This window comes from Egretta garzetta, unplaced genomic scaffold (genome assembly GCF_000687185.1).
Source record: "Egretta garzetta isolate BGI_Z169 unplaced genomic scaffold, ASM68718v1 scaffold369, whole genome shotgun sequence".
Lineage (NCBI taxonomy): Eukaryota > Metazoa > Chordata > Aves > Pelecaniformes > Ardeidae > Egretta > Egretta garzetta.
Window position 1 is genome coordinate 12,308 of NW_009260837.1, and position 17,046 is coordinate 29,353.

The 17,046-nt window shown below is 41.4% G+C and overlaps 1 protein-coding gene across 3 annotated transcripts; it reads left to right on the forward strand.

Moving 5' to 3' along the window:
- The first annotated feature begins 158 nt into the window (after window positions 1-158).
- Window positions 159-15,717, forward strand: LOC104133595 (reducing polyketide synthase rads1). Of its 3 annotated transcripts, XM_035902425.1 has the most exons (8): window positions 159-698; window positions 768-867; window positions 3,882-3,950; window positions 5,723-5,876; window positions 7,530-7,690; window positions 8,915-9,118; window positions 9,222-9,403; window positions 9,688-15,717. In XM_035902425.1, the coding sequence occupies exons 3-8, from the start codon at window positions 3,890-3,892 to the stop codon at window positions 15,247-15,249; spliced, it is 6,324 nt and encodes a 2,107-aa protein (XP_035758318.1). In that variant the 5' UTR covers window positions 159-698; window positions 768-867; window positions 3,882-3,889; the 3' UTR covers window positions 15,250-15,717. The 3 variants fall into 3 exon arrangements, with proteins under 3 accessions (XP_035758318.1, XP_035758319.1, XP_009645314.1); XM_035902426.1 differs by lacking the exon at window positions 8,915-9,118; XM_009647019.2 differs by lacking the exons at window positions 159-698; window positions 768-867 and adding an exon at window positions 2,212-2,287.
- Window positions 15,718-17,046: the final 1,329 nt, after the last annotated feature.

Here is a 17,046-nt window from a genome sequence, read left to right on the forward strand (position 1 = left end):
TCTTTGGGGAGGCAAAGTGTTTGCAGCAACGTCAGTTACCTGGGTAACCTGCTTTACATACAATATTCCAGAAACCTGTAGAGAATTTCAGCTTCCTGAATTCCTGTCAGCATAGGAGCACATTCCCTAGAATGCTGACATGTCGCACAGAGGCTGCATATCCTTGGGAAAAGACCTCTTTGGTCCCTGAGTAGTGACAGCCATGTGTTGCATGCCTCTCAAAGACCACGGTGGGGTTGTGATCGTATTCTCAGGAACAGAATTAAGACTCAAAACGGAGTCGAGCACCAAGAAACTTTGTTTGCCCGACAACAGGTTTGTGAGTGCAAGGAAAGAGAGAGAAGGAAGGAAAGAAAGAAAAAGTTAGTTGCAATAGCTACCACCACGGAGCTGCGGCGTCCCAACAGTCCAATTCGTTTCCAGTCTGGTGGGGGAACGATCCGTCTGTTGTTGGTTGTTTCTGTCCTTTTATTGGGTATTCAGTCTCTTGCCAAGAACCATTTAACATATTCCAAGAGCTGTTCTGCACCTACCAGCCGGTGGTGGTACGCCTGCCCATCAGCTGAACAGCTGGTGATTTTGATATTCCAGCAATGTTGAGACAAAGCATTTGCTGACATAATCTCTTACACCATATTAGATATTACTTCTTAGAAATGAACCAGAGTGAATCCTGATACCACCTTGGTCTTCCCCTGGTACCTTCATCTTTCTTCGCCCTTTTCTTTCTCCTCACTATCTGCCTAGAATCTCATAGGCTTGTCGAGATTGTGTGGAAATGGGGTGGCAACAACAGGAGTTCAGGAATCTTTTGTGCTGAAGATAGAGGCATATTGTCCATTCACCTTCGGATTAGCTGACTCCTGGGTGAGCAAGTTTTTCTTATTTTTTAATCGAGTTGTATTTTAAGTGCCTAACATTCACTTAAATCCTGTTGTAGCTACTGAAATCCAGTATAGCTGCAATAGATCTATTTGCAGGTCCTTTCCTGCAAAGCTGCTTTCCAGCTGGGCAGCCCCCAACATGCACTGGTACATGGACCAGTATAGCTCTAAAAGATCTAACAGATCTTTCCAGCTGTCCAGCTGGAAAGCAGCTTTGCAGGAAAGGACCTGGGGGTCCTGCTGGACACCAAGTTGAACATGAAACAGCAATATGCCCTCATGGCAAAGGGTGCTTTTTAGACACATGTAAAATATGGGAATAATCAAACCAGCTTCAGACTAGCCATTTTGTACATTTTTGTAACGACATCAGGGAAGTGGGTCAATTTAGTTAAGGAAATGATTATATAAATACCAATAAACTCAGAATTCAGAAAAGTGAGTGACTGACATTTACAGCTATGAAACGGAGAACAGAATCTGAGCTAGTCAGAACAGGTTGCAAAGTTATTCAGCAGCAGAATAAACTGGTCTCAGCACAGTGGTTTTTTGCTGTCTTTTTGGAAAGAGTTGGGTCCCATGACCAGGGAAAAAGTTAACCGTATATGAACTCTCTTGGCTCATCCAACACTGCATTTCCATTGCAAAGTCAGAAGAGGAGAAAGATGAGTTTGTATGGTTGGGGTGAAATCAGATGAGGGAGAGTTAAAAAGGCATCTAGCAGAGATTACTGAACTTGATCCCTTCAGAGGTTACTTCTGGATATTCTATTGTTTGTTTTGCTTCTAAGAAGATGGCAATTTTTAGAAGGAAAACTCAATATTGCTTTTAATGTCCTGGTTGACTCAGAAATATTTTGGGACTATTTGTCTTTTGACAAGGCTTATTATGCTTACATGTTTAAATGCTCCTGCTTGATAAAAGAACGCAGCTGTGAATTCAAACATGAAACTCAGGTTTTAAATTTATAGAGGGTTTGTGCTGAGTTTTCACAAATGGTGCCTCCAAAAAATAGATGGGACTTTATACACAAGTTCAGATTTGTTGATATTAAGAGCAAACCAAATTGAGTTGTTACTTTAAAAACAGAGTCTTTAAAAAAATTATTATGGGCTGTTTCATGGCAAGAATATCTCCAGTTTATTGGTTTGCTAATTGTAAGAAGTTGGATAAGACAGAGGCTTTACTCTTGCCCTGGTGTAAAACCTCAGGGAGGTATTTTTGACCTTTAGTCAGGGCCACTGACTAATCACATGACTCATTTGCTTTTTTCCCTTTAAAAGGCGTTAACATTTTCACATTTTAGCATGTGCATTTGAATAAGAAACCTATATAAACAGAATCTTACACAAATAACTTCCACAGACTCAGCCTATTAGTGCACCCTACTGGGATGATACAAGGTAAGAGGTACATAGCTCACTGGATACTGCTATAGATGCCAAAGACATACATTATGTTAAAATTGGAAGGTCCTTATTTTATTATTATATGGTATTTAAATGCTAACTTAGGAATGATGCTTAAAATTACTTTTGTGATAAAAGTATCTATGTTGGGCTTTGCAGCTTTAGGCTAGCAATGAAATTAAAATATGAAACAGAAAAAACATAGAAATCATAGAAATTTTTGAAAGAACTAAAAGAAAAATTTTTTTATAATGTTTTAGAATTTTTATTATTGGTAAATTAGAATTTACTCCTAGAGAGAGAAATTCTGATCTTGTTTTTGCTAGGAGACCTTTTAACTTTCTCTTAGTTAATGGAACCAAGAAGTAATGTGAGCAGTTGTTTTCAATTTCATGTTTCAAAGCAAACCTCCAAGAAATGGTAACTACAAATGATGTGTGGGGCTGCAAAACAGCCTTATCTCTGCTTCACTGCTGTCAGTCAATAACTGAGAAGGGGTCTTAGGGACCTACTGTGGTATTGCTGAGATGAGAATCTATCACCACTGCCAAGAATCCCCATAAGTCCCTGTCAACATGATTCTCCTCTCTGTGGGTTGAAGCAAGTCCAGGAGGACTGAAGGGTTTTGAGGTGGGCATCCTAATGAGTTCTAATTAAATGAATTAAATTGAATCACAAGTTCCCTTTCCTGAATTAAGGAAAAAAAATCATCTTTAAATTCTATACTGTGGTATTTAATTTCATCCCAAACAATTTTTTTCTTTGCCATCTAATTTGTTGAAAAAAATCATGTTTTATTCTGAGTTACTTCACAACAAAAAGCTTTCCCTGTGAAGCTGCAGATGAGCTGAAAGGGCAGTTATTTGTATGGCTGTAGTGGGGCTGCCTGGAGACCGCGCATTGTCAGGAATACAGAGATCTTGTAGCTGTCGGTGGCTTTGAGTGTGGTCTATGGGGGCTAACTTCTGAGTACGGAGGAAGCTGATTTAGACAAAAGCTGGGCAGCCTTGGGATCCAGCAAAGCAGAGCTCTGAATAAGGTTTTTCTTTCCAGGCACTTTTTCAGGGTATGGAAGGTGCACCTTTTTTTTTGCCTTCAGCTACTTGGTTGTCTGTTGCCTGATTAGGTGGTCTGATTTTAACTGTTAATTTGAAGAGTCTGTTTGGAAGATCTGCTTTGTGAATAGGATAGAGATGGTAGAGCTGAAGTGTGCCTCGGTCAATGCACAATTCATTTCTGTACACGGGAAATGAAGCAAGACTGATCTAGGGAGAGGCCCAAGAGAAGATTTTCTGGTGGCAATAGCAGAAGTTAAACAGTAAAAAGGAAGTCTGTGGATGAAGGAGTCTGGGAAATGAGTCAGAGATTTTCTGCTAAAAGCACAGAGACAACAAGAAAAATGCCACGCAATTCTTGTCACCTGTGAGGAGCGTAATTTTTCATCACAAGCAATAATAGATCATTCAAGATTAATAAAGCTTTGAACAAGTATGTGTATTTGTGGGAAGGTTACCTTTTAACCTAATATTTATTTAATGATAAATGCATACTTGTTTGAGTGGCTGACACTTATATCTGTATTGTGCAGGCTAGGAGATGGAGATCGAGACTGCAGATGAAATTGCTATTGTGGGAATAGGATGCAACTTTCCCGGAGGTAAGTTTTGGGTAAAAGCAAAGCAGGCTGCTGAGTGAACACTGAAAAACACAGTCATTTATTAACATTGAAATGGAGGAAAACAACACATTCCTCCCTTGCTTCTGTAGAATTCATTGTTTTGCTGCTTGTAGGAACTTTTTAAAAGGTCATGCTGTGGTAGAAACGAATTGGTTCAGATTTGTCCACTGACAAACAGGCCTGCAGTGCTGGCTGTGGGCACGGCGTTGAGCTGCACACATGAAACTCATACAAATGAACTGGATGGGTTTGGGATGATTTGGGTTTTCTGCACGTGCACTGGCTGGACAACTGCATTGCTGCAGGACTCTATCTGTAGGGACAGGACAGATCGAGGGCCTGTCAGTGTCACCAGCTCTGCCTCTAATATAAATAGGTTGGGTCTTACTAAAAGAAAGCTTCCTGCTTTATTACAGGATAGTAATCCAGTGGTGGAACACAGTTCTGTCGTTGCTAGTCAATGGCCAGCCCTAAAGATGACCACGCTAGTCTCTCCCTTTCATTGTTTTCTTTCATGCCCTCACCACATTTCAGTTCCTGGCTTCACTATGTCCAAGATTCAAGAGGTATATGTGATACAGCAATAACTATGTGGCCCATAGCTAACTGTGAGCAAACATGAATGGTTCCGAATCTAGTAAAGAGCATTAAATACTGATTTGCTGCAAGCCATTTGTTGGTCCAGACATGCCAGCAAAGGGATTCTCTTCAGAAACATTGTTCTTAATTATCTCGCCAAGCAATAAACAAACACGTTTCCTGATCCTGTACTGTGCGTGCTCAGAGCCGCATTTCTGAGCTTGCCCCAAAAGAAGCATTGAGCGATGGGAGCTGTTAAACTGCCCCACATCTGGCTGGTGCCTGAGGCTGTGTCTGTGCCGATGGACTAACCGGGGAAGGGCTTGTGTGGAATGCTGTCCTGTGATCACTGTTACTGACTGCTAGCACAGTCCCCACAGCCCAGCGCTGGCCGACGTCACTTAGAGCTCTCCCAGTCAGCGCTTGGGCAATGACCCTGGTTATCACTTGCAAGGGGCTGTTTCCAGAGTGAGCGTGGGTGCAGCCACTACAGATGTTGGGGGAAGGGGAAGCTGAGAGGAGGACAAATGTGGGCCACTGCGTGGATGCCATGTTAGTTGGTTTCAGGGCCAAGAAGAGGGCCTAGACATGTCCTCATTGCCTGGAGCTGGAGCTCTGCATCTCAAGCAGTAAGGACAGGGTCCCTCACAATCCAGTAGTGAGGTGTTGGGCTCTGCCAGTGTTGAATATACACATACTTTTATGTTTGATTTATATGCCCTTCTGGTGTTAGGGACAAAGGGTAATGCCTCTGGCATTTTCCTGGTATTTGTAAGCTCAGTTTGTCTAATGTCTAGAGATGACCTGTTGCTGCCATTGGAACTGCCTGAGGAGTGGTGCTGTACAGCTAAAGAAAGTCCTCATCATACCCATGTGGTCATTAGGGACATGGTGCATGTATACAGTAGATGCAGTGACATGGCAGGGAAATGGGGACAGCAGAAGGTTAAGGATTTTGTGGGGTTCCTTTGCTTTTAGGCAAGCAGTGAGGGGATCAGTCATGCCTTTCCATTTTCTTCTCACCAAAGAATGATCATTTCTTTCTCTGGTGATTCTGTTTGGGCAACCTAGATTTATATGTGGGAGTTCCTTGTAACTGAGTGTGCATTTCTGAGTCTGCATGGGGAGGGGGAGCACATAATTTAACCTACTTTAAAACCTTTGTATAACAGGTGATGGAATTGACAATTTCTGGAAAGTCCTGGAGGAAGGCAAAAACTGCACAGTAGAGATTCCCCCTGAGAGATTCAATGCCAAAGAGTGGTATGATCCAGATGATAACAAGCCAGGAAAAATATGTACAACACGAGCTGCTCTTCTTGATGAGTGAGTCTGTTACTATGCAGTGCCACTGATTTTTTTTGTATTTAGGCTAATGTGTCCAGCCTTTTGGAGGGTGCAAGGGACAGGGAGAGCTTATAAATGGGACCTAGGAGCTGGCTTTCTTTAACCTCATGTGATGAACATGCAGTTATCAAAGTGCAGGAATTCCTGGTGTGTGACATCGATGAGCAAATTTAGTTGCAGGCCATGTTAAGCACGTATGTACACGGCTGGGAACACATTCGACCTTTGATTATGTAATTGGGCATGTATGCACATACCCACCGTGTGCTGAGATGTCACCTGCCATGTACAGGAGTACAGACGCATTATGCACGAGGGGTCATATACTGCCTGCCAAATAATTCGTACTGCCTACAGTACTATGGCCTGTGGAGGAAGGTGGCAGGGTATGGGCTCGGAGCTGTAAGAGCTGCCTGGTAAGTATCCTCCAGCTTCAGTGTGACGGTTGGCCAGCTTTGCGGGACCTCAGGACCTAATCCTGTGCTTGTGGCGACAAGTAGCTCTAATTCACATGCAGGTGTAACAATTTAGAGACAAAGGAAGGAAGTCCGGTTTTGCTAGATAGTCAAAAAGGGGATGTTATGCTTACCTTGAATGTTATGCTTCCTTGTAAACCTGAACTATTCATAATTCCATAATAATCTTGCTTTTCTCTGGGCTCGTACTGTCTTGTCTTAAAAAATGAAACTTTCTTTATTCTGAGTCACTCCCCCATAATACTGAGGGATTAGGTATGTATAAGTATCAGGTAAAGATACTAGTGTAAAGGGGAATCTTGGAGGAGCAAACTACAGTATGCATCCTTTCACTCATGTCCTCATGTCTCATGTCAAATTATCCCAGAGATATGGGTACAGCTGTACGGGGGCTATGACTAATGCAAAGAATAGCAAATTACAGTAAGATCAACATAAGCGTATTTTATTTTAAATCCACATTCACCTTAAATCCTCAGGCTGTAGACCTTTATTCAAGTGAGAAGTTCTCATGCACAGAAGAAACCTTATTGCCTCCTGAGTATTATACTTAGCAGGTTTGAATCATAGGGCCCAGAATGACTTCAGTGATTAGTCCCATGTTAGATATTGAATTCTCCACTGAAATCAAGAAAGGATAAAAGGCCATGCAAATCTGATCTTGGGATACAAGATTAAGCCTGGGCTTGGTGTTTTGTAAGCATGGGCCTACTTTGAAGATTTTTTAAAAGATAAACACACACACATACACACATAAAACATTTTGAATTTATCATAGAGAAGTGTAGGCATCTCTTGGAAATTATTTGTTTAAAACTTGTTGGCTAAGACTGGATTACAGCAGAAGGAGTCTCATGCAAATTTTCATTATTTGAGGAGTCCTGTTGGTACTAGTAGGATAACCATGTGAATAAAAATTTCTAGGAGTGGGCTTATAACTCTGAAATGCAGAATCACTGATAAAAATACATATTGTGTGGTGGGACATAAAACATCCTTGGCCTATAAACATTTTATTCTGAATTTCATAAATGTGAACTGTGACCACTTAACTGATTTGCTTTCATGAAATTGCAAAAAAATGTATACTTTGAGTCTAGAAGTAAATGCATTTTATATATCTATATTGTACCATTTTCTGATCTGTGTATTTTAGATTTAATTCATTTGACAACCATCTGTTTGGGATTAATGATCTGGAAGCTGAACGCATGGATCCGCAACAGAAGTTACTGATAGAATGCACCTACAAAGCCCTGGAGGATGCAGGAGTCCCTGTTGAAGCTGTCAGTGGCACCAAAACAGGTGTTTTTATTGGTAAGATGAAAATGTCATGGTAAAAAATGTCCATTTGAACCTCACAAAGACTGGCACACTCCTTTATAAACTTTACATAGGACTGGAGAACTTAAGGCTACTGTGCTATGACACTACTGGTTATTTTTGCTAAGGATTACTAGGCTACTCTAGAAGTTCATTATGTAATTCACATATCTATTTTAGGAGCTCCTCATAGTGTCTTCAGGCACTGAAATTGAAGCAGGAAGCAGTTGAACTGCCCCCCAACCCAACCCTTCCCAGGAATGATACTCTCAAGCCAGGCCTACACTTTTTTCCAGTGTACTGTTTTCTACTATAACAACGGTGGGGGGTGGTGTAAGATCCTTTTAAACCAGCAGAAATCCTCATGTAGATATTAGTATGCTACCAAGGTACACTTGTCCAACTGCTTATTTTGTCAAAGAGCTAGAGTAACAGCACATTTTTGCTGGTGTAATCTGTGTCTCTTTTTAAAAGGCATTTTTCTGGGATAGTTAGGCTGATGTAACTATAGGGGCAAACTCTTTAGATCAACTTTTTGTTTGAAACATGCTCTTCTTTCACAGAGGAGACTATTCCTTGCTCTCTGAATAGATGTATTGCATTTTTCCACACATGCCTGTGGGCTTGAGGATCCACTGGATTTCAAGCATATGTGTTCTTAGAAAGAGGACACAACTCCTCTCACAGGTCACTTTCTTCTTTTCTATTTCTGTCTTTCTTACTGGATCACAGTGAGCAAACCAAAGATAAATAAAAACCATTGGATGTAGCTTATGCTGTGACCTTTAACTTGGTAGATCTGAGGAACTGAAGGTAATGTCTTGTACATTTATATCCCAGCTATCCTCATTGTGACTTCTTAATATATATTCCCATAGCTAAATCAAAACAACTACACTCAAACTGAGATACAGGACTCTAAGCAGGCTACACAGACCTTAACTGTGTCATATAATGAGCTAAGCCATCAGGAAGGGCCTGTCATTTACTGTGCAGGTAGAAATTTCAAGTGTTAGGTATGTTTGTGTAAGGTGGGTCCAGGGGAAATTGCTGGGAGTTTTGCCTTTGACTTCCATTGAAGCAAAGCTTCACCATAGGAGCACTGATGCCGTGTAGTTTACTATTGAAACAGAAAACCAAAACACGGGATCAGGTTTAGAGCTGTACATCCCTTTTGTTTGCTTGGGTTAACATAACACGTATTTGATACTTTTACAGGTCTTATGAATCGAGACTATGAAATCGTAACAAGCAGAGCAGTGAGTCAAATAAATCATTACGATGGTACTGGAACAGCGATGAGCATTGCCGCTAACAGGGTTTCATTCACATTTAATCTGACTGGACCATCACTGGCTATTGACACTGCATGTTCATCTTTTCTTTTTGCTCTGCACTATGCCTTGCGAGCAATTAAATCAGGTAATGGGACTGAAGAGATGCTAGACAAAGAAATTAGGATTGCTACTGTTTCTATCTATCATCCTGGACATGTCAACAGGAGTATGTTTCTATTTTACTCCAGGAGATTGTGAGGCAGCAATCTGTGGTGGAGTGAACTGCATAATAGATCCCCGCACCTTTGTATCTCTCAGTAAAGCGAAAATTATCTCTCCAGAGGGAATAAGCAAACCCTTCTCCAAAAAGGCAGATGGCTATGGAAGGGGAGAAGGCTGTGGTGTTGTTTTCCTCAAACCACTGAAAAAGGTATGATTGCTTGTGAAGCAGTCTAAAATAAGACTGTTTGCTTCCCTGAATTTTGTATCTTCAGCTCTAATAATTGCTTTTCCAGAAAAGATTTTCCAATTCAAGCTCAAGATTAATAAAGCATTTATAAGCATTCAGCATTTATGTGCTTCCCTTAGCATGGGAAAGGCATCACACATTTAAAAGTTAGTATTATACTCTGTCTGTTCTTGGTTTGGGGTTTTTTTCCTCATACAGAGAAAGCATAAGATTTTTAAAGATTATTTTACTTTTTTATGAAACAGGCAAAGGAAGACTACAGCAAAATCTGGGGTGTTATAAATATTAGTGGAGTAAATCAGAATGGGAGGTCCATAACTCCAATCACAAGACCATCTCAAATAGAGCAAGAGAAGTTACTGCGCAGCATTTATGAAACTCGTGTTGATCCCTCAGTTTTGCAGTACATTGAAGCACACGGTACAGGAACTGCTGCTGGAGATCCTACTGAAGCTGAAAGCTTAGGCAGTGTCATTTGTAAAAACAGGTCTTCACAGGTTTCCATTCTGAAAATCGGTTCAGTGAAAGGAAACATTGGCCACACTGAATCAGCTGCTGGAGCAGCAGGGTTAATCAAAGTGCTTCTGATGATGCATCATGGAAAGATTGTTCCATCCTTGCATTACTCGAAGGAGATGAGCAGCATTGATACAGAGAAATTAAACCTTGCAATTCCCACAGCTGTAGAACCCTGGGAAGAATCCAGTGAGTACGGAAGAGTAGCTGGCATCAACTGCTTTGGGTTTGGAGGAACCAATGCTCATGTTGTAGTCAGGCAGGTTAAGCAGCTAGAGCCTCTTCCTACATTTAAGAGGCCCCTTGAATTAGTTGTGCTGTCAGCAGCATCAAGTAAGTCTCTTCAGATGACAATGGGTGATACAGCTGACCAGCTGAGCACAAGAAACTCCGTAACTCTCCCAAGCCTGGCCTATACGTCTGCCTGCAGAAGAAGCCATGCTAACTACAGGTACCGAAAAGCATTTGTCACAAATTCTCTCCGACACTTGCAGCAAGAGGTTATGTCAGCAGCAAGCACTGAACCTGCCATGTCGAAGGCGGAACCAAAGCTGGTGTTTGTGTTCTGTGGCAATGGCGTAGCACTGAAGGCGTTCAGTGAGGCACTGCTGAGCTCAGAGCCAGTGTTCAGAGACAAGTGTAAGGAAATAGAAATGCTTTTTCAGAAACACGCTCCCATCAGCCTCCTGCCAGCAAAAGTTCATAGCCCAAAGGATTTGTTGAACCCAGAGCTTTCCCAGCCCTTGCTTTTTACTCTGCAGGTTGCCTTAGCTTCCCTTCTGAAATACTGGGGCATTAAGCCAGTCGCTGCTGTTGGCCACTCAATAGGGGAAGTTGCTGCTGCGCATTTTGCTGGGTACCTTTCCCTGGCAGATGCAGTCAAAGTGATTTATCACCGGAGCAGGCTGCAGGCAAAGACTGCCAGTGGCAGAATGTTGGTAGTTGGAAACATCCCTGTTCAAGAGATTGCTGAACGTCTGCATCGCTACTCAGGAAAGGTGTGCATTGCAGCTTTCAACAGCCCAGTTTCCTGCACCTTGTCTGGGAATCCAGACTCTGTGGATCTTGTCCAGAGAGATTTAGCTCAAGCTTTCAGCCAGAGAAACATCTTTCTTCATGTTTTAAATGTCCCAGCTGCATACCACAGCCCCAGCATGGATATGATTCTTGGGGAGTTGGAAGAGAACATACAGCCTTTAGAAAAACAGAAGGGGGAAATTGAAGTGATTTCGACACTGACTGGGGTGGCTGCTTCTGAAGAGGACTTTGCTCAGGGCAAATTCTGGGCCCGGCATACTCGTGAGCCTGTTGCTTTTGCTCAAGCCATCAAAACTGCAACTAGAGACAGGGAAAATGTGATGTTTGTGGAAATAAGTCCTCACCGAGCATTGCAGCGAAGCATAAAGGAAACCCTAGGAAAAGGCACAAAGGTTTTCTCTTCTTTGCAAACTGATGCAGAGTACCAGACACTCATCACTCTGGTAGGAAATCTTTTTGAACTAGGATATAATCCCAACTGGCAGCACTTTTATAATGGGTATCAAAGTGTTCCAGTGGCCATTCCACGGTATCAATTTGATCGCAAAAAACTCATGGCCTGTCTGGATATCCATCAAAAAGCAAACCAAAGAGGTGTAAGCTCCAGTCATCCTTTGATTTATAGCATAAACAGTGACAACATGGAGTTTGGCTGCCTGCTGTCTCAGGACATGACACCTTACTTATATGAGCACAAGAATAATGGTGTGGCTTTAGTCCCTGGTGCTTTTTTTGCAGAGCTTGGTCTAGCCTCTGCAATGAGCAGCTCAAGACCTAAAGTGCCTCTGAGTGGTTGCCAGATGAGTATCAGTTTTTCTGCGCCATGCGTTCTCACACAGAGTTCCCAAGTCTTGAGCATCAAGCTGAGTCCACAAAAAGCAGTGACAGCCTTTGAGATACTCTCTTCCTCCAATGTAGTTTATGCTGCAGGCCAAGTTACAAAGGGGCCCAAAGCTGTTGTGGAGGAAAGCACCATCTCTTTCCAAGACATCTATCGAAGATGCAGGTCAGTGGTTAGCAGAGAGGAGGTTTATGAAGCACTGGCTCAGGTTGGCTTTCAGTACGGCTCCATATTCAGGCAGCTCAGTGATGTGCATTATTGCCTGGAACTAAAGGAAGCTATAACAAGCATAAAGGTGAACAAGGAGACCGTCAGAGAGATGTACAACTACTGTATCCATCCAGTGCTGCTTGACTGTTTTCTGCAGATGACCGCTGCCATGACCTCAAGGACATTCCAGTCTAGAGCAGGCTTTCCTTCAGGGATAGGCAGCCTGGTGGTGCTCCGGCCACTGGAGGAAGAAATGATGATATATATGAGAACAAGCAAATCCATTGGAAACTGCCTAGAGGTCTGTGGATGCTTTATGGACAAATGTGGCTCTGTTTTGGCTGAACTTAAGCGTGTGGCCATCACTTTCATGAAGCAAGGATCTCCCAGAGACAATGAGTTCATGTTTGAAAGCAAGTGGAAAGAAGTCTCTCCTTCACAGATGATCGGACATCTGGGGGCCATGCCCAGAGTCCTAGTGTTTGCTGACAAATTTGGGATAGCTGAGCAGCTCAAAAAGTATTTGTATCCTGATTCAAGATACATTATGTATGAAGACTGGGAAGCCCTCTTGGAAGGCCATGCACAGAATAAAATGAGAGCAGAGGTTGAGGATTATGATGAAATTCTGTTCCTGTGGGGAATTCAAAAGTTAAATGAAGATTTCCCAAGCAAAGTGGTAGACCAATTGGCACAGTGTTGTGAAGCCTATCGCCAAGTTATTGTGGCATTAAGAGAGAAAAAGTCCCGCTGTTTGGTCAGAGTTATCACCTACAAAACAACAGAAAGAAATGTAGATCACATTAACTGTGGGTTTGCATTGTATGGCATGACCAGAACCTGTGTTGTTGAAGTTCCAGAAATCACATTTCAGATGATTGACCTCAGCTCTTCCAGTTCCCTGGACATCGCAGTGCTGGCAGATGTTCTTACCAAATTCAAAGGTATGGACTATCCAGAAGTTTGCATCAGCCAAGGAAGAATTTACGTGGCTGAAATCAGACGCACGCCTTTTGCAGATGCACATTATGGCCAACCCGTAAGATCTCTCCAGAAGTCAGAAACATTCACTTTGTACATTTCTGACCCATACTCAGCAAAAGACTTGTCTGCTGAATTATCCACCAGCACTGCTACTCAGCTTGACAAACAGAGCATTGAAATTCAAGTGGATAAAATATGTCTCCACTCAGAAGATTATTTTCCCATTAGTGTTTCTAGTTGTAACTTTGGTAACACACTGTATTGGAATTCACAAGCAGTAGACAAACACAGACTTTTAGCTCTTGATTTCAGTGGCACAGTAACAGCAACAGGCATTGATGTGAAGAAAGTTAAAGTGGGAGATCACGTGGTTTCATGTTACCCAGCTGCTGCGTCTTCCAGAGTTCGGATTCCAGGAACAGTTTGCTTCAATGTAAAGAAATTCCCATGCTTCCAGAAGGTCCCTTGTGTGTCATACTTCATCATTGCATGGGAAATCTTCAATCAGAGGTTACCCAAGGGGAAACATGGCAGAACACTGGGTATTATTTCTACAGAGCCGTCATCAGTTTTGTGTCATGTTCTTTCTGCGGCAGCAGAAGAGATGGGTTGGAGAACAGTACTTGCAAGGCCCACTCCTGATAAGTTCCAGTATATAAACCTATGCAATGCCCTGGTTGTTCTTCCTCCTGTAAACAGGCTGTCTCGGGAGGAACTGGACCACATGTACTTTCTTAAAGATGTGGTGATAGTGTGTGGCAATCAACAGTCTGAATGTATCCAGAATGTCAGTGGAATTGATCACGACAATATCAGCTTTCATATCCTTACACTTACTAGCATTTTCCAGAAAGCATCTCTAAAGGAATTGCAGAAGACACTGTATGCATGGATCAATTCCATGGATATGAAACAGTTTAGACATCTGTCAGGTTCTGTTTTTCAGCAGACTGAGAATTTTGAAAGAATGAACTCTGTGATGTCCTATTTTACCTGCAAATCTGTCCCACTTGCTGTACTGAGAAGGCAGAAGAACACCACCATGCTTTCAGATATACCATTGTATGAATCCCAGAAGTTGTTTAAACAGAATGCTGTTTACATAGTAGTTGGGGGACTCACTGGACTTGGCTTTGAAACGGTGAAATTCATAGCTGAGAATGGAGGTGGGTGTATTGCAATACTCTCCAGGAAAATTCCAAGCAATGAAAAGCAAGAAGAGATGAAGGCTTTGCAGCAGCAGTATGAAGGGAGCAAAGTAGTGTTTGTGCAGTGTGATGTTACTTCAACCAGTAATGTTGAGAAAGCTTTCCAGTCCATTGCGAAAATCTTTGCAGGGACTCCAGTCAAAGGTGTATTTCAAAGTGCTGCTGTTTTACACGATGGCCATCTTGAAGTTCTAAAGTTGGCTGACTTTTGGGAAGTGCTGAGCCCAAAAGTAGCAGGGACCCTAAATCTTCACTTGGCTACCAGAGGCCAGGAGCTTGACTACTTTGTGTGCTATTCCTCTGTTACTTCTTTTCTGGGAAATTCCACTCAGGCAAACTATGCAGCTGCAAACTCTTTCTTGGATGTCTTCTGCCTTTACAGGAGGAACCGTGGGCTTTCAGGCCAATCCATTAACTGGGGTGCTTTGAACCTTGGCATACTGTTCAATCAAAACCGTATTCAGAACATTCTGGAATCCAAGGGCATAGACATTCTGCAAGTGCATGAAATTCATGAGTATCTCAGGAAGAGCTTACTTACGAATAACCCACAGCAAGCCGTTGCCAAATTAAATTTTCAAATTTTATATAGTCATTTTTTTTCTCGGATTCCATTGTTGAAAAGTCGCTTCAAATCACTTATGTCAGAAGAGTTCAAGAACAAGCTTGAAATCTCTGAGGAAACCCAAATACAAGCCCAGGATACTGCCTTAATGAAATCTGAAGACTATATCACGTCACTGGTGAGTGACCTTGTTGGACTGAGCCCAGATGAAATAGCCATGAATACACCACTTTCATCATTGGGCATAGACTCTATGTTAGCTATGACAATTCAGAACCGTGTCTTTCAAGAGAGAAAGGTGGACATACCTCTTCTAAAACTGCTTGATCCTCACACAACTCTGTCAAGTTTAGTAGTAGTTTTAGAAGAAACAAGCAATGCAAATGGAAAAGTTGAGGAAGAAAATGCTGCGGTTGTAAGTGCAGAAAATGGGAGCTGGCTGTAGAAGTCTTCTCACTCAGGAACTGTGTAACTCTGAAGATACCTGGACCCTTTGTAGTATCTCAGAATATGTCGTTGCAGACAGGGTAGAACAGGTGATGCTGAATGTACTCTTCTGTGTCAACCCAAAAAACCCCACACCATGTTCTTCTGCCATTACACTAGCGGTATTAATTTCAGACAATTGTTTGACTTGTTACTTTCAATATTTTTTACCTTAATTTTTCAGTATCTTAAACAGGAAATAGGTAGGTTAGTACATATACATTTTCATTTGGTAAGTGTTTATGTTCAATGCATATTGCATTTTTTAAACCGTATTAAAGTCTTGATGAAAATAGTACATTTGGACTTTGAAATTATGAATGTTCATGTAAAGCAGCATAGGATTATGACTGGTTTTGTCATTATTATATTCTTAATGTATTATGCTTTCTTGAATATTATGAAATGTGTATAAATACGAGCATCTTTTTGAGAGACTCCTAGAGGTTGTGAATTTCAAAGGTTTCTTCTCAAAAAATGAAACTTGATTTTTCCTTATGTCTGCAAAAATATTAAAAATTTATCAGTTGCAAAGCATACAGTAAAGTAACTGTTCTTCTTTATTAATTAACCATTTTGTGAAAGCCCAAGTAAACAAGAATAGTAAGAAAGTTTTAAAAGCAAAACTTAAAGTGTATTTTGTCTTATTTTAGTTTTTTGTTCCTCATCTGCGTTCCAAGTTTAAATTTTCCTAATCCTAACACCTGCCCTTATTTTACTCCAGTGAGACCTACCCTACACTTTCGAAAGCAGAGCCCACAGAGAGACAAATTTAATGATACTTACGTAGTAGTGATCCAATTCTGGAAATTCCAGCATACTTTAAAATGTATTAATGACTAAAAAATCAGAGCATTGTATTCCATTTCAGATCTGACTATAATAAATCATTTTCATGCTTCTAAGACAACATTTTCTATTGCAAACTTAAAAGCAAATCCTATGCATTGAAGCAAAACACACACAATTTGCATGCATGCAGTCGTTACCTGTGACTTCATGTAAATACCTGAAGTTCATTAGGAGATGACAGTCTTATCTACCATGTCAAACACAGACCCTCTTCAGTTAGTTTCTTCATCTCAAACCAAATCATTCTAGATTAGTCTACAGTGAGAACAGTACTTCATATTACACAGAAGAGGTTATAAATGCCTTTGATCAAGCAGGATTCAGCATTTTAGATTTTTTTCCTACAGGATACACTATTATTATGTAATCTTATAGTGTAAGATAAGTTTAGTGTTAAACCTTCTCAGCAAATTATATATGAAAGAGATACTTCCAGATCTTCTCTTGAAATTATACACAGATAATGTTTTCCCGGAGACTCACCATTAACCTCACTGGGATATATATCTCTGAGAGGAATGAAACAGTGCAAGGATAGTATACTGGGTAAACTGTAAAATATTTGCTCTTTATTAGGGAAACTCTTATTCTTCCTTTGGAAGTGTTTACCAGACTCAGAGTTGATTTAATTAAAAAATTAGGTATCTTTTTACATCTTTCTCCAAAGCGGAGGAAAACTTCTAAGGACTTTTAGGGAAAAATCATAGAATGGTTTGGGTTGGAGGGAACCTTTAAAGACAACCTAGTTCCACGCTCCTCTCCCCCACCATGGACAGGGACATCTTTCACTAGATCAGGTTGCTCAAAGCCCCATCCTACGTGATCTTGAACACTTCCAGGGATGGGGCACCCACTACTTCTCTGGGCCATGTGTCCCAGTGTCTTTCTGTGCTCATAGCAAAGA